The sequence below is a fragment of the Aethalodelphis obliquidens genome, unplaced genomic scaffold (genome assembly GCF_003676395.1).
Source record: "Aethalodelphis obliquidens isolate GAN/ISIS:26980383/991018 unplaced genomic scaffold, ASM367639v1 scaffold56, whole genome shotgun sequence".
In the NCBI taxonomy this organism is placed as follows: Eukaryota; Metazoa; Chordata; class Mammalia; order Artiodactyla; family Delphinidae; genus Aethalodelphis; species Aethalodelphis obliquidens.
The window spans coordinates 7127255-7150512 of NW_020838000.1; the positions used below are offsets into that span (position 1 = coordinate 7127255).

General features: G+C 41.3%; 1 protein-coding gene across 1 annotated transcript in view; it reads right to left on the reverse strand.

The window, feature by feature from the left end:
• Positions 1 to 23258, reverse strand: part of KCNH8 (potassium voltage-gated channel subfamily H member 8) — a 387230-nt gene that overhangs the window by 222406 nt on the left and 141566 nt on the right. Inside the window, exon 3 of the mRNA XM_027086541.1 lies at positions 3179 to 3310. Coding sequence (XP_026942342.1) covers positions 3179 to 3310 — 132 coding nt within the window. The remainder of the gene's footprint in view (positions 1 to 3178; positions 3311 to 23258) is intronic.

Here is a 23258-nt window from a genome sequence, read left to right on the forward strand (position 1 = left end):
TTTTTTTTTTTTTTGCGGTACGCAGGCCTCTCACTGTCGTGGCCTCTTCCGTTGCAGAGCACAGGCTCTGGACACGCAGGCTCAGCGGCCATGGCTCATGGGCCTAGCCCATGTGGGATCTTCCCGGACCGGGGCATGAACCCGTGTTCCCTGCATCGGCAGGCAGACTCTCAACCACTGCGCCACCAGGGAAGCCCAAGAAAATATTCTTGAGTGTTCAATATATATTAGAAATAACACTTAATTTCATATGAAATAATAATCATTTGAGGAACAAAGTCATAAAGCTATTAAAAGATTTAGAGACTTACTATCAAATATTTCAAAATTTCTACAACATATTCTGCCTTATACAATTAATGTTAAAAGTGCTTTTTGTTTTTCTTTCTTTAAACCTTGCAGGAGATAGTCTTCATATTTTACATGTTCTCTAAACAAAATGGGACTATTATTAAGCATAGTTTAATATATTTATTTAAATAGAAATGTAAAACTCTTTTTTATGATGGAACCTTGGATTAGAATAATTGCTACTTGCTCCATAGGGTATTCAAATGCGTGCGCTTCACCCCCAAAAGGCAGGTGCAAGCTTTCCTGGGGAAGCAGCTCTGCTAGTGTAACACACCTGGCCTCTGTACTGCTCCTTTATTCAATTCTTCCCAGGGGAAGAGGAGGAATTTAATATGATTGAGTTTGGCATATATGGCGTGGCCCTTACTCTTTCCTCTCTTTAGGGAGCAGCTGCCTTTGGGAAGCACCTGTTCTGCTCTGGTCCTCCAAGCTGGCGGTAACTTTGCCTAAATCTGGGCTCACTGAGAGGAAGCCCATTTGCTGTTGATAATATGCCACATTCTCTGTTATCGGTTTCTTCAGAAATAAAGGTGATGTGTTGTTCTCCCATCTGCCTTACTCTTATTTCTTTCTCAGTTGGTTCAGAACTTGGGTGGGGAAAAGGAGTGTTTGTACTGAGCTCTTTCAAACCCCAAATGAATAAGTATATTTTTACTCCTTTTATCCATTGTAGTCCTCCAAAAGGGGGATTTCACCCCTATCTACAGACACCAGAAACACAAGACAAAGATGATGACCTAAATTATATAAAACCATTAGTTATAATCTTCATGTTCAAAGCAAGTTAGTTGATTAAACTGCCCACTTTGAAGCAAAAAAAAAAAGAAAAAAAAAGCCATATTTCTTTCTAAGGATAGTTTTATGTATCTATCTATACATATGAGTATACATAATATATACACATATATATTTAATACATAAATATAATGTTATTCAAATAATCCTTATGGTGGCATAAGAAAAAATGTACTTGGTCTTTATGCCTATTGCTGGCACACAACCCTATAACCCTTGGAATCTCTGGAGGGATGAGTGTCTTTTATGTGCTAATAAATATTTGGTGGTGGGGAAGGGGAGGGTGCCCTAGATTACTTCGGCAGGGCAACACATTGCCAGAAAGACCAGGGCGAGATTAGAGGGCCAGAACTTTTAGCCCCACTCCCTGGCCTTCTGGGGAGGGGAGAGGGACTAAAGAATGAGTTGATCACTGATGGCCAATGATGTAATCAATCTTGCCTACGTAACGAAGCCTCCATGAAAACTCCTACTAAACACCCGAGCAGGAGTGCTGGGAGGGTGGCACACCCAGGAAAACCACAGCAGCCCCAGGCCCTCTTCCCTATACCTACCCTAGGCATCTCTTCCCTATGGCTGTTCCAGAGTTAGAGCCTTTACAATAACAGAAGTGTTACTCTGCGTTCAGTAAGCTGTTCTAGCACATTATCAAATCTGAAAAGGATGGGGAGGGCTGTGAAATTCCCGACATTGTAGCCAAGCTGGACAGAAGTGTGTGGGCCCCGGGCACCCCGTACTTGTGACCGGCATCTGCAGTTAGTGTGGCCCTTATACCTGTGCACTCTGACACTAAATCCAGGTAGTTAGTGTGACCTGAATTAAATGATAGGACACCAAGCTGGAGTCCAGAGAGTTGAAGAACTGGTTGTTGGTATGGAAAAAAACTACATTTGCTATAAGAAGTGTTCTGAGTCAATACACTTCATACTTACCTTTTCTTTCCCTATAACAGCAAAGAAAACAGTAAAAACAAAACCAAAACCACGCACACCGATTTCCACACTTTTCTCTCATTGGACAGGTATTACACGTGCTCTAATATCCAAGTAACTTTAAGTATAAAACTGCTCACCCCTCCTGTATGTAAAATATGCCACAGTGTTTAGGTATGCAAATACACAAGAAAACAGTCCTGCATTTGCAAACATTCCAAATGATACAAGTTGGCCAGGGTCACCAAATAGTTCTCAATTTGTGTTGTCATTTCAAAAGACATAATGTATTTAAAACACTCACACACATTTTTAAAAAGACATAGTTGTTGAAACATCAAAGAGCTGGTTCTCATAAAGAACTTAATATACAGGAAGTCCCTACAATGACAATTGCCTTTTCTCTGGTCACCAAAATATCTAATCCTACTTTTGTTTAAATGAAATAATATGGGCATATTTTTCAATGTTACTTTTGTCTGCTTACATGAATGCAGGGTATTTCCTCATAAACTACAGACACAAGCTATAAAGTAAGCAATAGAAAGTCTTAGAATACTTTAAAGATCATTGAAGAGCTTGTCTGTGTCTTAAAACAAATTATTATTGCAAAATACAGGTACGCATGTGCAACGTTCCACTCTAACAAGCACTAAACTTGAGTTCTGGATTTTGGATATAAAATGAAATCTTGCACTTCTAAGTTCTGAACTACTGCACATTAGATGAAACTGAGAGCAGTAGTTTCAATCGCATCATTTTAACTTCACTCATTGCTATCAATGTATATTCTTCCCTGATAAAACAAGGTGGTGTGAATCTGTGTATTCTGATAAGTTGTTTTCCCATCCTCATTCTCCTCAAACAGGAGTATAAACTTCTGGTTCCTATCAAGTGAGTTTTTATTACAAAGAGGAAAATGCAAATTCATGTGAATCTCTGTGATTTGGGGATAGGCACCAAATACTGACTGCTAAGAGTTATGAATGTTTATCTGTTGCTGTTATTAAAAACACATTTCTTTTTCCTACCAGAGTATTTGAATAAACAATTTCAAAATGTTACTCCATCTGTCAATGTTTTCTGAAAACAGTACAAACCTTCTTTTTTATCTTCTGGAGTAATCTTCACTTTTGTATCTGTTATATCTTTGAATGAGGCCAGAAAAAGGACCACATCTCCTTTCTCATTCTTTATAGGGACAATATCCAATAGGCACCAAAATGGAGACCCTGCAACGGTAATAAAAATACAAATCAACCACTGCCTTGTGTTTTTTCTATGAAAATCACATCATTTGTGGTATAGTTAATAAAGTCCTTACTGTTTTCTTCTATCCCATGAGTCTCCCGCAAAATCTTAAAAATGTCAGTTTTCAGACTCCATAAACGTCTAGCCTCTAATACATATCTCTTCATTCCCAAATGAAGTGCTTTCTCTGAAAATAAGGGAGTATTTTAAACAAAACCACTAGTCTGTGCTGAGACCTTTCTGCTTATGTCATTCAAATTTGTATTTCTTCTTTGAACGTATTGATGTTGAAGCATTCCACTTGATGAAACTCTGCCCCTTCCCGCCCGAAGCACACACTGGTTCCTAAATAAAGACTTTTGTTTGATATGAGTTTGCTAGAGGTTTATTTAGTCCATTTAAAAATCAATGCTTGTGCCCCAGAATGGCTAAAAGAAAAAAAGATGGAAAATACCAAGTTTTGGGAAGGATGATGCAAAGTAATTTGAACCCTCCTACATTACTGACTCGTTGCCAGTTAGTACATATACATTAAAAACTGTTTGGCAGTATCAAGATATATTATCACAATACATTATATGGTAATGTGAATGAGTGATATATAATAATCGACAGGGGAATGGATGAATATCACTAACATAATGTTAAGCAAAAACAACCAGACCCAGAGGGGTAGAATCCATTTAAATGAAGTACAAACATAGGCAAAACAAATCTAGGGTTTAAGAGGTCAGGTTAGTGGTTACCTTTGGGAGATTGTGATTAGGAGGGGACACGGGTCAGGGTGTTCTGCGATGCTGGTCCATATCTTTCATGACCTTTATGTTGATTGCATAGGAGTATTCAGGTTTTGAAAGTCATCAAACTCTGTACTCGTGTGTATTTTTCAGGGTATATGTTTTATTTCAAGAACATATTCTTTTTTTTTTTTGCGGTACGCAGGCCTCTCACTGTTGTGGCCTCTTCCGTTGAGGAGCACAGGCTCCGGACGCGCAGGCTCAGCGGCCATGGCTCACGGGCCCAGCCGCTCCGCAGCTCTTAGGATCCTCCCGGACCGGGGCACGAACCCGTGTCCCCTGCATCGGCAGGCGGACTCTCAACCACTGTGCCACCAGGGAAGCCCAAGACCATATTCTTAAAAGTGATACTCAGACTCGTAAAAAAGAATGAAATAATGCCATTTGCAGTGACATGGATGGACCTAGAGATTGTCATACTGAGTGAAGTAAGCCAGACAGAGAAAGACAAATATCATATGATATCACTGATATGGCGAATCTAAAAAAAAATGGTACAAATGAACTTATTTACCCAACAGAAGGAGCCACAGATGTAGAAAACGAACTTATGGTTACCAAGGGGTAAAGGGCGGGGAGACATAAATTGGGAGATTGAGATTGACATATACACACTACTATACATAAAATAAATAACTAATAAGGACCTACTGTATAGCACAGGGTACTCTACTCAATAATCTGTAATGACCTATATGAGAAAAAAATCTAAAAAAAGTGGATATATGTACCTGTAAAACTGAATCACTTTGCTGTACAGCAGAAACTAACACAACATTGTAAATCAACTATACTCCAATAAAAATTAATTTTAAAAGTGATATTCAAGTTCAATTCTATTCTTTGAGCAAAAGAACCATGAGAAATATCATTAACAGACTCATGTTCAAACCTAAGGCTTATATTTTGAAAAGTTTTTGTATATTTCAAAATACATATTAAAAAATACATTAAAATTCCAGTACTAGATTTTCTACTGAAAAGCATTCTTGGGCAGAAATATTTGCAGTTGATGAAAAAGTTATTGCTTAAAAACTAAACTGTTGATCTATTCACACATAATTTTCCTACACTTTTACTTTGATGGGAAAAAAGTCTGAATTTCCATCTTATTTGGGAATTGATTTCAAAGCTGGGTATACGACAAAAATCACAGAGTCAGAAATATCTTTGATGTTTTAACTTGCTTTGTATATACTGTGTTAGATCTCACACTTTCCAACACAGCGATATATCCATCCAGCCTTGGAATCTCTCATTTTTCTTCAATTGAGCACCAGACGAGCAGCTGATTTGTATTTAGCGTCCATCTGACATAAAAATCGTATTTTACTATAGCTGCTGGGCTATTTTTGTTGAAAATGTGTGGTTAAGTACACATGTAATAAATGTACGTGTAATGTGCTGCTACCTATAGAGTATGCCTTGAATATGTACCTGTTCCCCCACATCCTCCTAATTGTTTAGTGGCATGATTTCCTTCTTGTTCTTTTGACTCAGACACATGGTTTCCTTTCACTCATCTTCCCAAATATCTATGCCACAGCAATCCCATCTCAGTACCCCATCACCAGACTCCAGAAAACCTAGAATCTACGGCTTATCACCAGGGCTCCAACATCAACCAGCCACGTGACCATGGGAAGTCAGTTAACATTTCTGCAATGAGATTCCCTCGACTGTAATGTTCTCACATCCTCCTGTCCAGGGTAGATATAGTAACCCCAAGAAACATGAAATGATAACTCAACGTTATTGTCTATGATTAATGAAGAAACCTCATAAATGAGCCCTATCCCTGGCCAGACACTGCTCTCTCCCTCAACCCAGAATGGCTCTTACTTCCAATTTTTGTCTATGATTACCATTTCAACTCGGGAGCCTTTTCCCCTAATGCTGTAGCTACGGTAGGAACAGAAAGAACCATCAGGCCAAGCTATCAATCACACCCTAGAGACAGGAATCGTGGGGACTTGGAGAATGGCATGAATCTAATACTTTGGTTCACACTTTAAAACATCTGTCAATTTCCTTGCAGGAACGTCACCCAAATCAGAACAGAGACTATTAATTTTCCTGAAAATCATTCGATCTATGCACTCAGACAAGCATCATTATTGTCTCCACAGAGTCTCCTCACAGACGTGCCAGTGTATTTTAAAGAAAAGCCAAAGCACAAAATGAGGTGAAAGCCAAGGAAAGAGGTGCCAACGTGACAACATTCTCCAATCAGCCATGATGCACGGGCGTCGCGTCACAGCACGCTCTGGAAGAGTTGAAAAATCACTTTGGAATTTGTCTTTCAGGTTCTAATGAGAGGTGATCTTTGACATTTTATAAATTCATTAGAAACTTCATTAATATGGGTCCTTCTAAATTCAAATTTTGTAATGAGTTGTCATGAGCTAAGCTAATGTCAACCTCCCCATTTCATACATGACAAAAAAGTGAATCAGGGAAGCAACGTAAGAGACATATAGGTCTATCTTTTTCCTCCCTCTCTCCCGCCCTTCCTTCCTTCCTCTTTCTTTCTTCCCTTCCTTCCTCTTTCCTCCTTTTCTTCCTTCCTTCCTCCTTTCCTTCTTTCCTTCCTCCCTCCCCTCCCTTCCTTTCTTCCTTCCTTCCTTCCTCCTTTCCTTCCTTTCTTTCTCCCTCCCTCCCTTTATCCCTCTTCCTTTCTTCCTTCAACTGCTCCTTCATATTTATCCACACCAACTTCCTTACAAATATGGCTTTGGGTACCTCTAAAGTTAGAAAGCAAAGCATAAGCCACTTGCTTCTTCTTCCAGAAGAAGAGGATGGATGCTGAAACCTACCAATCAGGCTCAAAGCAACACCCTTCACACTAACTTTGCTCTCTTAGCCTTCCCTTCCCTGCTGTCCTCAACCTCTCTGCCCTGGCTCTCTGACAAAACCTTCAACCTTACACACTGTAATAACTCAAAGCAATGCCCCAGGGTCTGCTGCTTCCTCTCTTACCCATGGGTACAGTGATGATCATGCAATGTCTTTCAGTCAACAGCGCCCCAGGCCTGGTACAATAAATCTCTCTTAGCGTTAAGCAGGGAGGGAGAAAATCCCTCAGCCTCCAATCCAGAGATGGGAAGGATTCTTAAAAGTAGGGTTAGAGGGCAGAACTTGTGTGTCAATGTTAACTCCTTCTGTATATAGCAGCTGTAGTTACCATGTGGGTTGGTGAACGCTAAAACAGATGAGTCTCTGCCAGGACTTAAGCTAGTGACACCTTTAATTTCCATGGATAAATACAATTTATGGGCAATAACAGGGTTTATACCCTCTATGGTAACCTGTATTTTCGGAATCACGTAAATAATTACTCAGAGTTTAAACCTGGTGGAATGTCCCATGTCTCCATTTTTGGTACTTTCTTTTCCTTCATTGGGAAACAAGGGTGCAAGAGAATTTGCCTTGCTAATATTTACAAAGGAAAGAAGACACATGCTTTCCATATACCCCTAAAAGATTATAGTTTGCAATAAGTGAACACTAATGAAAAAGTTTCTAGTATGAGTTCATGGTTTAATAACTTAATACAAGGAGGTAGAGATATAAAGAATATTGAGTTGTGAGTCGTTCCCTTCTCTTTAGTGACTGGCTGTGTTGCCACGATGGGACACAGGTTGTGTTTCCCAATTTAACACAACAGCAGAAAGTGGGATGGGTACCCTTAGCATGTCCCTCGTATCAAGCAGGATTTTGATTGGCTCTTTAATGGTAGATATGTGTGACCTTTAGTTTTTGAAATTATGGCTACAAAAATATAATATCCTGAGTGTTAACAGCATCAGTATCGTGTGAGCTAAACATTTTCAGGCGCTCCTCATATTTCACAGTAAATCTGATCTTGTTCTCTATAACCATTGTCTCAGTGCTACGTACTCAATGGTGTGATGACAGGTTTGACAATTTTTAGAAATTAGTCCAGGGGATATAATATTGGGAAGCGTGTGGCCAAAGGGCCACAGGTGTGTAAACAAGGCACTGCTAATGGTGGCTGCATGACGGGACTCTCGTATCTGTAGCAGGAAGCGCAGGACATCGATGAGCATCTCAAGCGAGTCTGCGCAGAGCTGTAGTTGCCCCTCCCCCTTATCACAGTTGTTTCTGCCTTGTTCCGGCCCTAACCATCTCTCACCCACTCTTCAAAGGTGTTCTCCCTACCTTTAGTTTTCTTCCCATGCTGCTTCCAAGAATCTGTGTAAATAGAGTGTCCTGATTAAAAATACCCAATGGCTTTTCATAGCTTGCTTAAAAAATTAACATAGCATTCCAGAGACTCTTTATCAATATGGAAAGTCTATTTTCATGAAACTAGAAAGGAAGGGGATGGGTCATGTGAAGTGGTGATCGAAAATAAGGATCAGACTAAAAAGGAGGGGGGGGCTTCCCTGGTGGCGCAGTGGTTGGGAGTCCGTCTGCCGATGCAGGGCACACGGGTTCGTGCCCCGGTCCGTGAAGATCCCACGTGCCGCGGAGCGGCTGGGCCCGTGAGCCATGGCCGCTGAGCCTGCGCGTCTGGAGCCTGTGCTCCGCAGCGGGAGAGGCCACAACAGTGAGAGGCCCGCGTACCGCAAAAAAAAAAAAAAAAAAAAGGAGGGGGAAGTCCCAGGAAGCACCCAGAGCTGCGTGGGAGATAAGCCCTACAGCAGCCTCCCCAGCACTTCCTGGTGTTTGTACTGTTCTAAGTGATGAAAGCAAGGATTCTTTGGTGGAAGAGCAGGTAAAGGCTTCACTTTAACTGCAAGGAACACTTCTTCAAAGGACCATCCATCTATAGTGCAGCCTATACGTGTTTCAGATCTGTGCTCAGTTCCCAGTGAATTTGCCTTGGGTGACACCCTCCTCCAAATGCCCCAGGATCCTAATGCACTGGGGCCCCGACGTCTTGTGCAGCAGCGGAGGGTAGAGTCGGGTTGGTGGGACGTGAAGTGAGCCAGCTGAAGACCTCCCTGAGTGGGCAGTGGTAAAGACACCTCTCATTTCAATGTCTGATGAAAAATGAGGCTCTCAGAAAACAATGTGTTTTAAATTTGTTTCTTTATAGAAAAAAAAAATAGACTGGGAGAATACACACAAAATATTCACAGTGGTGGATTGTAGGATTACAGTTTCTTCTTTTTTCCTTTTCTCATATCCCTGCTTTCAGTTTTGCTAGAATAAGCATGACGGAATTTTTAGTGGGATTCTGGCAACTCTAGAGATTTGGAATAAGAAATGAAAGGAGTCCAGGACTGGGTGATAAGAGTCGTGAGGTCATATTTCTAGGGAGGTCACTTTGTATGTACTCTCCATGATTTAAATTCTCACAGATATTCCATTTCAAAGTCTAAGAAAAGTTCCATGTTAAGTTAGGGTAACTAAAAAAAGAAGAGGGAAAGAAAGAAAAGGAAAAAAGAAAGGAAGAAAGGAGGCATAGATACAAATCAACTGATGCTTAGCTGAATTGAATGTGCCCAGTTTGTTTTTTCTTCCTCTTTCCATTTTGTTCCAAGTTTCCTTTCTCCTTAAATGAAAGTACTTCATTCCTCTCCCAGGAGTATATATTGGCATCTCTCAGAAATCTCTAATAATTTGGAACGAGAGGAGCTTGGGAACTTGAGATCCAAAAAATATCTCCAAGATGTGTTTTAGTCAATAATTCCAACATGCTTGCTCAACAAATCATTTACTATAGTTTTGATCAATAGAGTTATTACTTGCTTTAAGAAAACCAAACAGCTTCTGATGATTAAACATGGAAAATTCTTACCTATAACTGAAAGAATTTTTCACATATGGGTAGCCACAAATTCACCTGGGATAGGTTTAGAGGAAGAGCCCAGGTAACTGCGTATGGTCCAATGAGAAACAGATAAGGGATTCCTGACAATGTAATGCACACAGCAAGGACCTAGGGATAGCTGTCATTTATTAAGCTTCCATTATATGCTAGACACTGAGTCACAAGCTTTGTATGTATTCCATCTAAACTTCTCATTGATCACCCTGACCAACATTATCAGAAACTGAAGCACATTTTACAAATGTGGAAATTGAGATGTGTAATATTTTCTTCAGGGTCACACAGCTAATGAGGGTCAAATAGCAGGATGTAAACACAAATCTGAGTTTGATTTCCAATGTTGCCTTACTATAATCTTCTGGGAATGATCGTATTCTGTGAACAATGTTTTAGAAACTGGATTTCATTTTCATTTAATCTTTCTATCCATGCTATAGAACATCAGGATACATATTCTTTTTAAAATGTCGTAACAGATAAAAGCGAAATAAAGCCTTTGGATAATCAACAAATTTCCCTCTCACCCCCAAAGAAGAGTAGAACCTCTATTTGAAACAAGATTCAGCTACATTAGTTCTAGACTGGAATATATCTCTCATTTAGGTACACATGGCTCTAATTCTTAAATTTGCTTCAAGTAGCCAATGAGACAATGGGATCTGAAAACCACCACTGGTGCCACTTTTAATCCCCTCCTTGAAACAACGAGGATGCTGTCATAAAATCTTCATTATCACAGACTTTAGGCATAGTTACCAAGGTCATTAATGCATGTAGCACCATCTCCTGACCTTAGTCACAACACCTTTGCTTGACCCCCTCCTCCCAGGATGTTTCTGCCTCTTTCCTAGAATGGTGATCTCTGTGCCATAGTAGCTCTAGGTAGGGTGCGGAGCAACATCCCCTGTGCTCATCTCTTCTAAGACTGGAAATAACAAAGAGAACTGAGCCCAAATCAACGCTGAGCCATGGCTCTCTCTTCAGTGATGCTCTAGGGGAAAGAAGGACAGATGTGCTGAACCATTGTTAGTGAGCAGATAAATGTCTGATCCGACAGGCTTGGCTCCATGATTGCTACTTGTAAGCCACTTCTTTCTGAGAACAAGGCGCTGAAACAAACTCACTCCCTTGATACTTGACTTCAAGCAAAGCAATTTAAAATTTCTTCAAACTTGGCCGTTGTTCAGTGAAAAAGAACTTGGTTTAAATGAGAACTGGAAGATCAAGTTAACCCTCTCTAATTGCACAAGCCTTTAGTGGGAGAAATCTATGGTCTCTGTAGGGCAACGGGAATAATTGTTGGCACCAAAAAAGCGTAATGCCGACATAAACACAGCATGTTTAAGGGGGTCTGGGACTGTGGAACTACTTAGTTTAGGACCCAAAAGAAAATATTTGGAGATTACACTGCAAGCAAATGGACATAAAGGTATTCATTCATTCAAGAAATTTTTACTTAGTGCCTGCTATGGCTGGGAAATGTTTTAAGTGTTTGGATACACATCAGTGAACAAAACAGAACAGATCTCTGTCCTATGCCCTGAGAGAACTTACATTCTACTTTGGAGAGAAAAACAATAAATTATAAATAACTATATAGTTTATTAGAGGGTTTTAAATGCTACAGCAGAAAGAAAAAGTAGAACAGGGCAAAGGCATATAGAATGTAGGAAACGGCAGTGTAGGGCTGTAGCATGACATTCTTAAGTGCTACTTAATATTGCTTTTGGATATTAATAAATGATTTGTGTGTTATTGCTGGTCCTCTTAGAAGCAAATGATGAGTAGATTATGATGCAGATCTGAGGTCAAGCAAAGGAGAAAGAAAGGAAGAAAAGTTGGATGACAGTGTCTTAGACCTCAGTGCAATTCTAAGGAAAGTTCACCAAGGCCATCAAGGAGTCATCTAGCCAAGCCAATCATCAGAGCTGCACTGCATCTCCTAGGACTAGACCTGTCTTAGCAGCCTTGCTTCACTCCGTCACTGGCTGGTAGCAGCCCCTGGAAAGTCTGGCCTGTGCCAACACAATGATGTGTTTCAGAGGACAGTAGCTGGGGTCATCAGCCATACTCTCCTGTAATCAGAGGTACGAGACGCACGTTCTCATGGTTGCTACAATTAGTATAGTAGATATCTAATATATTTGGCAGACTAGCGTCCTTGCCCCTTCCTCGTGTCACTGCACCTCCATGTTCCGCTGGAGATGAAAACTCCTCTCTGTGTGCAGCCTTGGTAGAACTACCCAACCTGGTGCTCAGACAAGCCCTCACTGCAAGGATAGGCAAATCATCCATGCTGACCAATCATTCTTTCTCTTCTGGTAATTTAAATCTTGACCAGAGGGATCCAAGATCAAAAATGAAGGAAGCAGATTCATTCAACAATGAAGGCCAGAAGAAACTTGCCAGTTTTTCCTGATACCTAGGCCTCATGAACACAACTGCTTCTTGCCTTTTTCAAAGACTGGTTGCTCATCCCTTTCTTTGGTTCCATAAGTTACAACATGTGTTTTCGATAAATTAATATTTTTGCTTCATATAACCAGAATCCATTTATATTGTTTACAAAGAACCCTAATTACAAAAATGATATATTTAGGAAAGGACAATCAAAATCCAGGGATTAGATGACATTGCATATGTTGAGTCCTGAATTCTTCATTTATTTGCTGGGTATCCTCAGATACAATTTTGACACCTGTTTATACCACATCTGCATACTGGATATATGTTTACTTCTCATGGCTAAGAGCTTTGAAGAGGTCAATACATGCAAAAGTATTTTATACTTTTTGACTAATCATATAAAGTAAGGAGTTTACCTGAATGTGTAATGCTTTAATTCTTTAACTATTAAAAAAATCAGGCATAACTATGGGTCAGTATTAATATTTGTTAAACCTAGGTGGGTATAGGGTGGGCATTTGTTATAAAAATCTATGTATTTTGTGTATGTATGAAACATTTCATATTTTTTTTTAAATTAAGGAAACAGGAGAATTATTCAGCACTTCCTTAAACGTCTAATTGAGTATTAAGTTGTAACATACAAAGTCTTTTCAGATTGCTGGAGTTAGAAAAGGTCTTTAAAGATGGTGACAAGGAACTCTTTATTGTAGAGATGAAGATCCTGAGGTCAGAGTGGTTCAGTAAAGAGTGCAAAACGATGAATGTTAATTGTTGAAATGGGAGGGATTAGACCTCAAGTCATATGATTCTCGGGTTTGTGGGCTTTGTGCTGAAACACAGGGCATTTCTCCAAACATTAAAAAAAAAAAACAAACACCAAAGAAATAATTATCACATGAGTAAATAATCTAGTTTTGATATCTTAAAAGGAAAACTTGTACTTATAGATGTTATTGATAAAATAAGCCAGGACATGTAACAAACTCCGCATTAATCAAGTTCTTTTTAAGCAGTTAGGTACAGAATTAGAAACTGTGTTTAAAAGCTTGGGCAAGTAAGATAAAAAGGATGGAGAATATGTCCTGTGGGAGAAAGCAGAAATTTTGCGAGGAGAATTTGGAAACAAGGAAATGGGAATTAAAAAGAGATGGTTAAGGAGCTCCTGACAATTCTCCAGTGTATAAATATACGACTGCAGTTTTACGTGTCGATTTGGCACTTTCCAAGAACATGAAGACAACAAACATACTGAGTATTTCCTCCATTATGCAAACTCGACTCTTAGCGAAGATTCACGAGCACTGCGCCAGATTGCCCTGAGTCACAACTTGGCAGGCATGTGAGGCAAAACAGTTAGGCGCTTCCTCAACTTCCTGCTTCTTCCCTAAAATAGAGTTGATACTTCACCAGAACTGGAGGCCAAACCCCAGTGCCTAGACAAGCATCACTGGATCCACCAAGCTCAGGGGAGCTCTTAGTACTGACAAACCTGCCCCAAGAGAGACATCTTATGAAAAACAAATCTGTGCATAACATTTTCTTATTAGCTTCCATATGATTATAGGCATTTTCTTCCAATAACAAGAAAAGTACATTTTGAGCCTATAGCTGTAATTCAAACATGACAATTCAGAATTCCCCTAAACCAGGAGGGCTTCAATTTGATGGTCAGACTAACAGATTTGGTACATCCATCTTCAGAGGTCAGCAGACTAGATGGGAAATATTTTTGGCTTTGCCTTCATATAGCCTCTGTCTCCACTACTCAACTCTGCGATTGTAGCGCTAAAACAGTAATAAGCAACACATAAAAAATGAGCATGACTGTTTTCCAATAAAATGTCCTTTGTAAATCAGGCTTCCCCCCAGTTATGGCCCACAGTCCCATTTTGCAAACTCCCTATGTAGAAACCTACAGATTACTGTATATGAGTAGTTAGCTCTTGATTCTTTGGAAGTTTCGAACAGACTCTATCCTGCGACAGTATTTAAGAAGTACTATTTGTTAGTGTAAGAACCAGGTAGAGTCTTTGTTTAGGTAGAACCCAGATTCTGAATGCCATAGTGGTACATGCTAAAAGAAGATTATCCAGACAACTGTCTTTTATAGAGGGTAGTTATTTCCTTCCTCTTTTGGTAATGAGAATATACTTAGTTATCCTTCACCTGAAAGGATGAAGTTATTTCCTTCCTCTTTTGGTAATGAGAATATACTTAGTTATCCTTCACCTGAAAAACAGGCTCAATGAGCCGGAAGGATCTCTGACAAGGCTTTTCTTCCAGTTCCATCAATAGAAGCTACTTTGGGGCTTTCTGAGCTGCATCGTAAAGCAAAATACATGCAGATCAGGAGGCTGAAGGAGTGAAATGGAGATTGTGGTCAAAGAGTCTGTACAAAGTCAGGCCAAAGCAAGCTCAAAAATGTAAGAAAGAAGCTAAAAAATGTGAGAAATTTCTTCCCTGGCAGTCTCTTTTATGCACCGAGAAAGACAGGTCGTTTTCCAAATCATTATATATATCCTATATAATCAAACAACCTGAGGCAGAAGGGGATTTTGTTAACCTCCAAACACATTCTGAATTTAATGTTTTCCCGTTCAATAGTATCTTTCCTTAGTAGCATTGTTAACAAGATTTCTTTTGCTGTTTGACTCCTATTGTATTTCTGAAACAGAGTGCTTTTTTCTTTTTTTCTAATTGTGGAACATAACGTTTCAAAAGATAATTTAGTGGACTCAGAATTGAAGAATTCTGAGAAAGTCAAGACTTCAGGAGAAATAGCTCTCCTTATCATAGATGAAATCAGCTCTCCAGTTACAGCTTGTTTTACTGCCCATCAGTAGAGATGTTCCAGACATAAGATCTTTTTTTTTCACTTGATGTCATTTTTAATAATGGTGCTTCTTGGACCCTTCTCACCAGTGCTCTGTGGATTAGTAAATATTAAAAAAAAAAAAAAAAGACAGAAAACCCCAAATTCACACCCCACACTTTCCTCCCCCATCATCTTAAATATACACCCAACAAAGCACAAAAGAGCAGATAAGGTGACTTCTACAGCAAATGCACGTTTTAGAAACATTCCTGACACTTCCTTCTTTCTCATCCCCCAAACCAAAGAGATCACCCAATCCTTCTAGTAGCTAAACCGGTGAAATTGGTTCTAAATCCATTCACTCTCACTTTATTGGCTACATCCTAGACTAAGCCAGGGTTTCTCAAACTTTAACGTGCAGCAGAATGCCCTGGAGGGCTCCTAAAAGCACAGACTGCTGGGCCCACCTCCAGATCTGATTCAGTAGGTCCGGGCGGGGCCTGATAATTTGCATTTCTCACAGTTCCAGGTGATGCCAATACTACTGGCCTTCACATCACACTCCGAGCAGCACCTGGCTAATGGACCATCACCACGTACGTGCGTTAACCTGCCTTGCACGGCAGCAAAAATAATCTTTGAAAAAGTGCAATAGTCATGTGACTTCCCTTAGAACGCTTTGACCGCCGTTAGTTACCTAGCAATGGCGTGAGTCTGACAGCAATCTGACTCCTGTCTCCCTCCCCACCCCATCTGACACCCGGTTCTGCAGTGACACTGGCCTTCTCTCCTTTTCTCAGATGATGCTGTCTCTCCCAGGACCTTTGTACACACAGCTCTATTTGCCTAGAATCCTTTCATTCTATTCTCCATGCAGTCAATTTCTACTTATCCTTCAAAATTCAACTCAAACATCACTTCCTCGATGAAGACTTCCTCGCATCCCAGATTTGGTTGGATCCCTTTGTCATTCCCTCCCATAGCAGCCTGTAATTTTCCTGCAAGTTACTTAACAGGTCGTGTGATTATTTGATGCGTCTTTCTTTCTCAGTAGACTGTAAGGTACAGGAAATCACAGACTATGTCTTCTTTCTCTTGCACTCTCCCACATGCAAAGCAGAGTGCCTGGCCTGAATATGGCAGGTGCTCTAAAGTTTGTGTTAAAAGAATAAAGTCCATCATTAGAAGATGCATTCCAATTTTACAATAATAACATTGCTAGCTGCAAGAGTGATCACTAACATTTACAAAGCACTCATGTGCCAGGCACTGTGCACAGCACTTTACAAGCAATATTTCATCCAAGCCTATGAAGTAGATGTTACTTATTATTGCCATCTTACAGATGAGAAAACTGAGGCTCAGGAAGTTGAAGTTCATTGCCCCAAATCACATAGATTATAAGTGATGAGAGCTTTTTTGCCAGAGAGATACAAATCTAGACTCATTATTACAGCCAGCATTTATGTGGTTCTTTATATTTTCTATCACTTATTTCCTTTATCGGACCCCCTTGATAGCTTTAAGATATAAGTATTATCTCTGTTCGCCTCTTACAGACAAGATAAAGTATTGAAGGGTGAAACGACTTTGCCAAGGTCACATACAGAATGTCAATATCTGAGCCAGGACCCGAACTCAAGTCTTCACACAAGAAGCTCATAATTTTTCCAACCAACCATGTTGGAAATGGTAAAAAGCGCTCTCTATAATAAGACAATTTTTACTACATATCTATTCTCAAATATACATCTGAAAATGTGAATTCACTTGAACATCCTGCCAAGTTGCTAAAGGCCAACAACTGGATTGCTTCTTAGAAAGCTCTTTCAGCTTTGAGAGGTATTTCCATGCCAGAGCTTCTAGGTAGAGCAAAAATACTTCTCTTTCACATTCGGGGTGGCAGTGGGGGTGGGTCCCATTATCTCCAACACCAAGCACAAGGATTCCTGAGTTATGTGCAAGTTGCTGGCTTTGTCTGAATTCTCAGTGGCCGCCTCTCCAGCTGCTCTCCCCTTGCCTTTTCTTTCCTTTTTTAAAATTTGTATTGGAGTATAGTTGATTTACAATGGTGCGCTAGCTTCTGCTGTACAGCAAAGTGAATCAGTTGTACATGTACATATATCCACTCTTTTTTAGGTTCTATTCCCATATAGGTCATTACAGAGCATTGAATAGAGTTCCCTGTGCTATACAGTAGGTCTTTATTAGTTACCTGTTTTATATATAGTAGTGTGTTATGTGTCAATCCCAATCTCCCAATTTATCCCTCCCCTCCCCTTTTCCCCCCTGGTAGCCATAAGTTTGTTTTCTACTTCTGTGACCTAGACTTTGTCATACTGAGTGAAGCAAGTCAGACAGAGAAAGGCAAATATCATACGATATCACTTATATGTGGAATCTAAAAAGATGGTACATATGAACCCATCTCTCTTGCCTTTTCTTGCCAGCGTTCTCTGGGGGGGCACTCACCACTCTTGGCTTCCTTATTTGTTTACCTCCTTTGTGCCTGCATTGGCCTAGCCTCCGAGAGGCAGCTGTGATAGAAAAGACTTAAGAGAAGAGGGATGTGGATGAATAAACCTCCAGACCCCAGTCCTGAAACCCTGAATTAAGGACAACCTGGTCACTTCCTGGGCAAACATATGTTGATTTAGTAACCTGGCAGAAAACTCCGGAATGCCACTTCCTCTATCTGTGCAAGCTATTTATGTAAAAAGAAAAAAAATATCCTGGCAATGGAATTAATTTCTGCCCAGAAACAGAAAGAAAAGGGAAGGATGGGGTCAGAGGCCTGAGGAAACTTGGAAGAAGAGGGAACTATGAGTTAGAAACAAAAGGGCAAAATGAGCTCACGGGAGACAGACTCATACAGCGTCTCAGGGTTATTCCTATATGGGAGAAGTACAGGGTTTCGTTTGAAACAGCAAGAGAAATATTTTCATTCAGTAAGCAAGTATCTATTAAGCATTTCTTAAGTATCAAGGACTGTTCTAGGCATGTAGATACCAGGATTAATATGGAATCAGAAAGAAGGGCCACTCTCAACTGTGCACAATCTCATGGGGGAGATAGATGTGTGAAGAGAAAGTTATAACACAGGGTGTGTCTCAGTCAGTTCTGGCTGCTATAACAAAGCACTGTACAAAGACAGGGTGGCTTATAAACAACAGAATTTTTTTTTTCTTAAAGCTATGGAGGCTGGGTGGGCTGGATGTCTGAGCTCAGGGTACTGGCACCATTGGATTCTGGTGAGGACCCTCTTCCGGGTTGCAGACTGCCAAATTCTCGTTGTGTCTTCACATGGCGGAAAGAGAACGGGCGAGCTCTCTGGCCTCTTCCTATAAGGGCACTAATCTCATTCATGAGGGCTCCACCCTCATGACCTATTACCTTGCAAAGACCTCTCCAAATACCACCAAAATGGAATTAGGGTTTCAACATATGAATTTGAGAGGAAATAAAACATTCAGTTCATTGCAGGATGGGACCTACTCTAAAGAATGGAAGCATGATATGAAACAGAAGGATCAGAATGTCACAGCTGGTGAGGGTCTCACAGGTGAGACAGGCTTGAACTGAGTCTCGATGATTTTATTAGCTTAATGTGAGTGGGGGAGGTGGTGGAGTACCAATCCTGGCAGGGAGAACATCAAGTTCAAAGGCACAAGACAATTTAGAACGTGGAACATGTTTTAAAAAAAAAAGCATTAAATAATGAATCAGGCTGAAGGGGGAGTGGGGAGGTAGCGGGGTGTTGTATGGGAATGATGAGTGAGGGAGGGGGAGAGTGGAAAAGGGGAAGGATGAGTTTGAAGAGATAGACTACAGACCAGAGAAAGCTCATCAGTAGCTTTATATGCAGCCTAAAGAATTTGCATCTATCCTGAGACACTATGAGGAACCACTGAAGCCTTGGTCATAGGATAGTAATATGATCAGGTTTGCACTGTAGGAAGATGACTTTGGAAGCGGTGAGAAGAAAGGATTTGAGAGGGCACCATTGGAGATTGGGTGACTAGTACCGATGAAGTAGAATTGCTGCAACCCAGGCGCAGAATCATGAGAATCTGAACAAGGGCAGTGGCAGGAGGGATGGCTATCTATATCAGGGCAAAAGGGTCCAGGTGGGACCCCTGGAGGTCTGAATTGCTGGTAACAGTTATTGTGTACATTTGATGGGTGTCACTAAGAAATAGAGCACAGCTCTATTTTTTTATACTTGTAACCAGTCAATATTTTATAATTATTCATGTTGGAAGTATACTTTTAACATGTCTAGAATGGTGCAATTTTTGTTGTTAATTTTGTAATTCATACACAACTTGAAAGAGATAGAGCCTCTTGGCAAAGACATCATAAAATCGTTATATGCTCTCCTTTTAGGTGGTGAGATGTCCATGGCTTTCTGGAAGGGTGTGGGAGGCTGGAAACCAGCCCACAGGGCAGGGCTCAGGTTCTCCCCAGGGGCAGGCATTGGACTCAGGCGTCTAACTGGGAGGTTCTGAAGGTCTGGCATTCTGAGAGATGGGTTCTTCTTGCTGGGAGAACATGTCAGGGGAGGAAGGGGTACTCGTTAAATGGCTATAATATTCAGAACCGGCCTCACAGGCATGCAACTTGTGTAGTCCACAGTCCCTACACTCAGAAGGGCCCCCAGGCTTTGGTTTCAAGACCTGCTGTTGCCATCTTGAAATTTTTAGTAAGTTTTTTCTAACAAAGGGGTCTGCATTTTCACTTTGCAACTGCAAATTACGTAGCCTGTCCTGACAATGCACGCTGACCCATGGTTATCTCATTTGGTCCTTCATCAGACATCCCTGAGGGTGGCATTGCTGCTCTACTTCAGAGAAGATCAAGCTGGTGCTCAGACAAGCAAGGTCGCTGAACTACAGTACACACTTAGTGAGTGGAGAGAGCTAAGATTCCACCCCAAGTTTCTGATCTCTTTCTACTAGCTATTCAGAGCTAGTCCTTGGCCCGGGCATAGGAAATGTAGCGGGAAGACCTTTACCATGGCTTCCTGCAAGTTCAGTATCATTTCTTCCCACCCCAGAAAGAGAGATACCCTTTCAAATAATGAGCTTCTCTTATTTCAAAGGCAACGTGTTTAACTCCAAAGAGTCTCAAATGTTGCCTGTGGCTATATTTCATTTCTGGCTCCTAAAGATGGGAATAATGAAGAACCACAGGTACAAAAATGAGTAACTTAATGGATTCTTATTTTTTTTTTTTTTTACTTTTTTTGTTTCTTCTTTTGAAGTATAGTTTGTTTACAATGTTGTGTTAGTTTCAGGTGTGCAGCAAAATGATTCAGTTATATATATATCCTTTTTCAGATTGTTTTCCCTTATAGATTATTATAGGATATTTAGTAGAGTTCCCTGTGCTATATAGTACGTCCTTGTTGGTTATCTATTTTATATATAGTAATGTGTATAAATTAATCCCAAACTCCTAATTTATCCCCCCACCAACTTAATGGATTCCTGCCTTCCCAGTCTGCCAGTTATCCCTTGAGAGGTGCCTCTAGCACCTGGGAAGTCCAGCCATCCCCACTCAGGGGCCAGGGCAGGTGAGAGAGTGCCAGGCCATCCTGGGTGGGGAGCTGGGGTGGCCATGCCTGGCGGCCTGACTTAGTGTTGAAGAGCACAGGGGTCACTGCCAGCACCTGGATTCTGACCCTCCCCCTAACTTCTCTGTGAGTCAGTTTCTTTAACTGTGAGATGGGGGTATTACTAAGATCTGCCTCCAAGGGTTGATGGGAGAAATAATGGGAGAAACAACGCAGGCAAAGAGCAGAGCACAGAGCCTGGCCCACAGCGAACACTCAGCAAACGGGAGCAGTTACTATTTGATGACGTTGTCTGTGTTAAGTCAGGAAGGCTGACCTCCAGGAAGTGAAGGTCCGCAGGAATCTAGCTAGCTGGGGAGTATCAGTGACCGCTCAGTTGTGGAAGGACAGGCCCGGCTAAGCACTTCCTGATGAATGAAATGAGGCCCTAGTTAGACGTCTGCCTCGCTTTGTTCTGATCATCGTGGCTGGAGAGCCGGGTGAGCACAGGCCCCTTCAATAAACGGTCTGACATAAAACTCCTCATTGATTATACAGTGCAAACTTAACCATGGGTGTAGAAGAAGAACAGGCTTTCTCTCAGAGTAGCTTGTTCAGATATATGCGAAGCAGACCAGGAAAGCTGCCTAGGTACAAAGCCTCAACCCAGGCGAGATAAAAGATAAATTGCAAGGCAGGCTTTTCAGTCAAGTGGCACGTGCCAGCCCCAGCCAAGTTCTTTCTGAGCCCTTCCCCTTTGGCCACTATTTCTTTGAAGTCCTTAACTGTATTTGCACTTCTGAGCTTCACCTTTGGAATGCAAAAGACACAGGAGGAAAATATAGAACACTAATCTTCTATCGAGACTGAACAGATTCACTGGAGAATCATCATAAATGCATCCTAAAATGCTCTCTATTTCAGAGCAGGCAAAGTCTCAGGTAAGGTCCCAGAGGAAGCAGGCTGGAGAAGGTGGCTGAGAGTAGCAAGAACAACCCAACCCATGGTTCTCTAATAACTTAGCTGTAGGGAGCACGGTAGGGTACTTGCTGGCCCTTCAGACATTATAAAGACTGCGAATTTTGCAAGCATTTTTTAAATTCTGCATTTCAGAGTTAAATGTCCTCTTATCAGACACACACAACACACCAAAAGTGTTTCTACAAATCTAGATGTGGCATTTAAAAAACACGGCTGCAATGAACATTGGGGTGCACGTATCTTTTCGAATTATGGTTTTCTCCACGTATATGTGCAGGAGTGGGATTGCTGGATCCTATGGTAGTTCTATTTTTAGTTTTTTAAGGAACCTCCATACTGTTCTAACACAACATTGTCAATAAACTGTACTCCAATAAAGTTTTAAAAACAAATTTTAAAAATAAAAACATTTTGGGCACACTTCCTATCAAGAGTTGGGGTCTAGGTGCGTCCGTCATGAATCTGGGTGGACTTATGTTTGCTCCATCCACAGTACCGATGTGGGATGGAAGAGGTTATGCTAGAAGATTTCCTAAAATGGGTCAAAAAAGGTCTCACAGCTTCTGCCTGCTTCATGGAAGTCTAGACTACCTGGGGCTCCCGGGCTTAAGGAGGCTATGGCAGACACCTCAGTCCACTGTCCCCACTGATCCCAGACTTTCAAGATGCCAGACCTGAGTGAAGCCATCTGAGATCCTGCAAGCAGTGCATCTCCCATCTGAACCCCACCTCACAACCAACCTCTGCTAACTCCACGTGGAAGATGAATCACTCAGCCCAAGCCCAGCTTGGATTCCTGACCTACAATATTGTAAGGCATAAGAGTTTCTATGTTAAGCCACTAAGTTCTAAGGTAGCTCTTGCACAGCTGTAGATAGCTGGAACACCAAATGAACTTTCTACCAGCCTGTAAGTAAGAATACGGTTGCACCCATTTCCCAGAAAAAAGTTTCCAAGGTCCCATCCTCACCAGCTCTTCAGTAAACCAAGTCTCCAAAAGGGCTCTTCACAAATACTTGTAGAATCCAGTGTAAATGTCCCCACAGGCTAGTCTTCTTGGCTTCCAAGCATGCAGCACTCTGCGTTCTGCGTTGCCCTCCAGGCTCACTTGGATGCCCTCAGTTGTGCCAAAGGCATCACCCTGAGACAGGCTGGGACCTGGGACCCTTTGCTGCAGTGCTTGCCCCTGGACAAACATCTCTTCCAGCAACAAAATACAAAGAAACTATAAGGGACTAAAAATAACTGTGTACATGCCCAGTTGGGGCAAGTTATGGACAACATGATACAAAAAGACCAAAAAAACCCAATTGCTACTTCTGAAGAGCCGGGAGCAAAAGCAGGGTACTGTGCATGCCCCCTGCACTCAGCACCACCAAAGAGGTGGGCAAACCACCTAAGCCACACCTCTGGCCCCACCCCTGGACCTGCCCCTACCCTCACCCCATATAAGGAACCAGCTCGCCCCCCCACCCCCATCCCGGGTAAGCGAGCAAGGGAACCTGTTGCTTGTTCTTGCTCCCTCCTGCTGAAGCAGGGGCCCCAATAAAGCCTTTCCTGAATTTCTTGT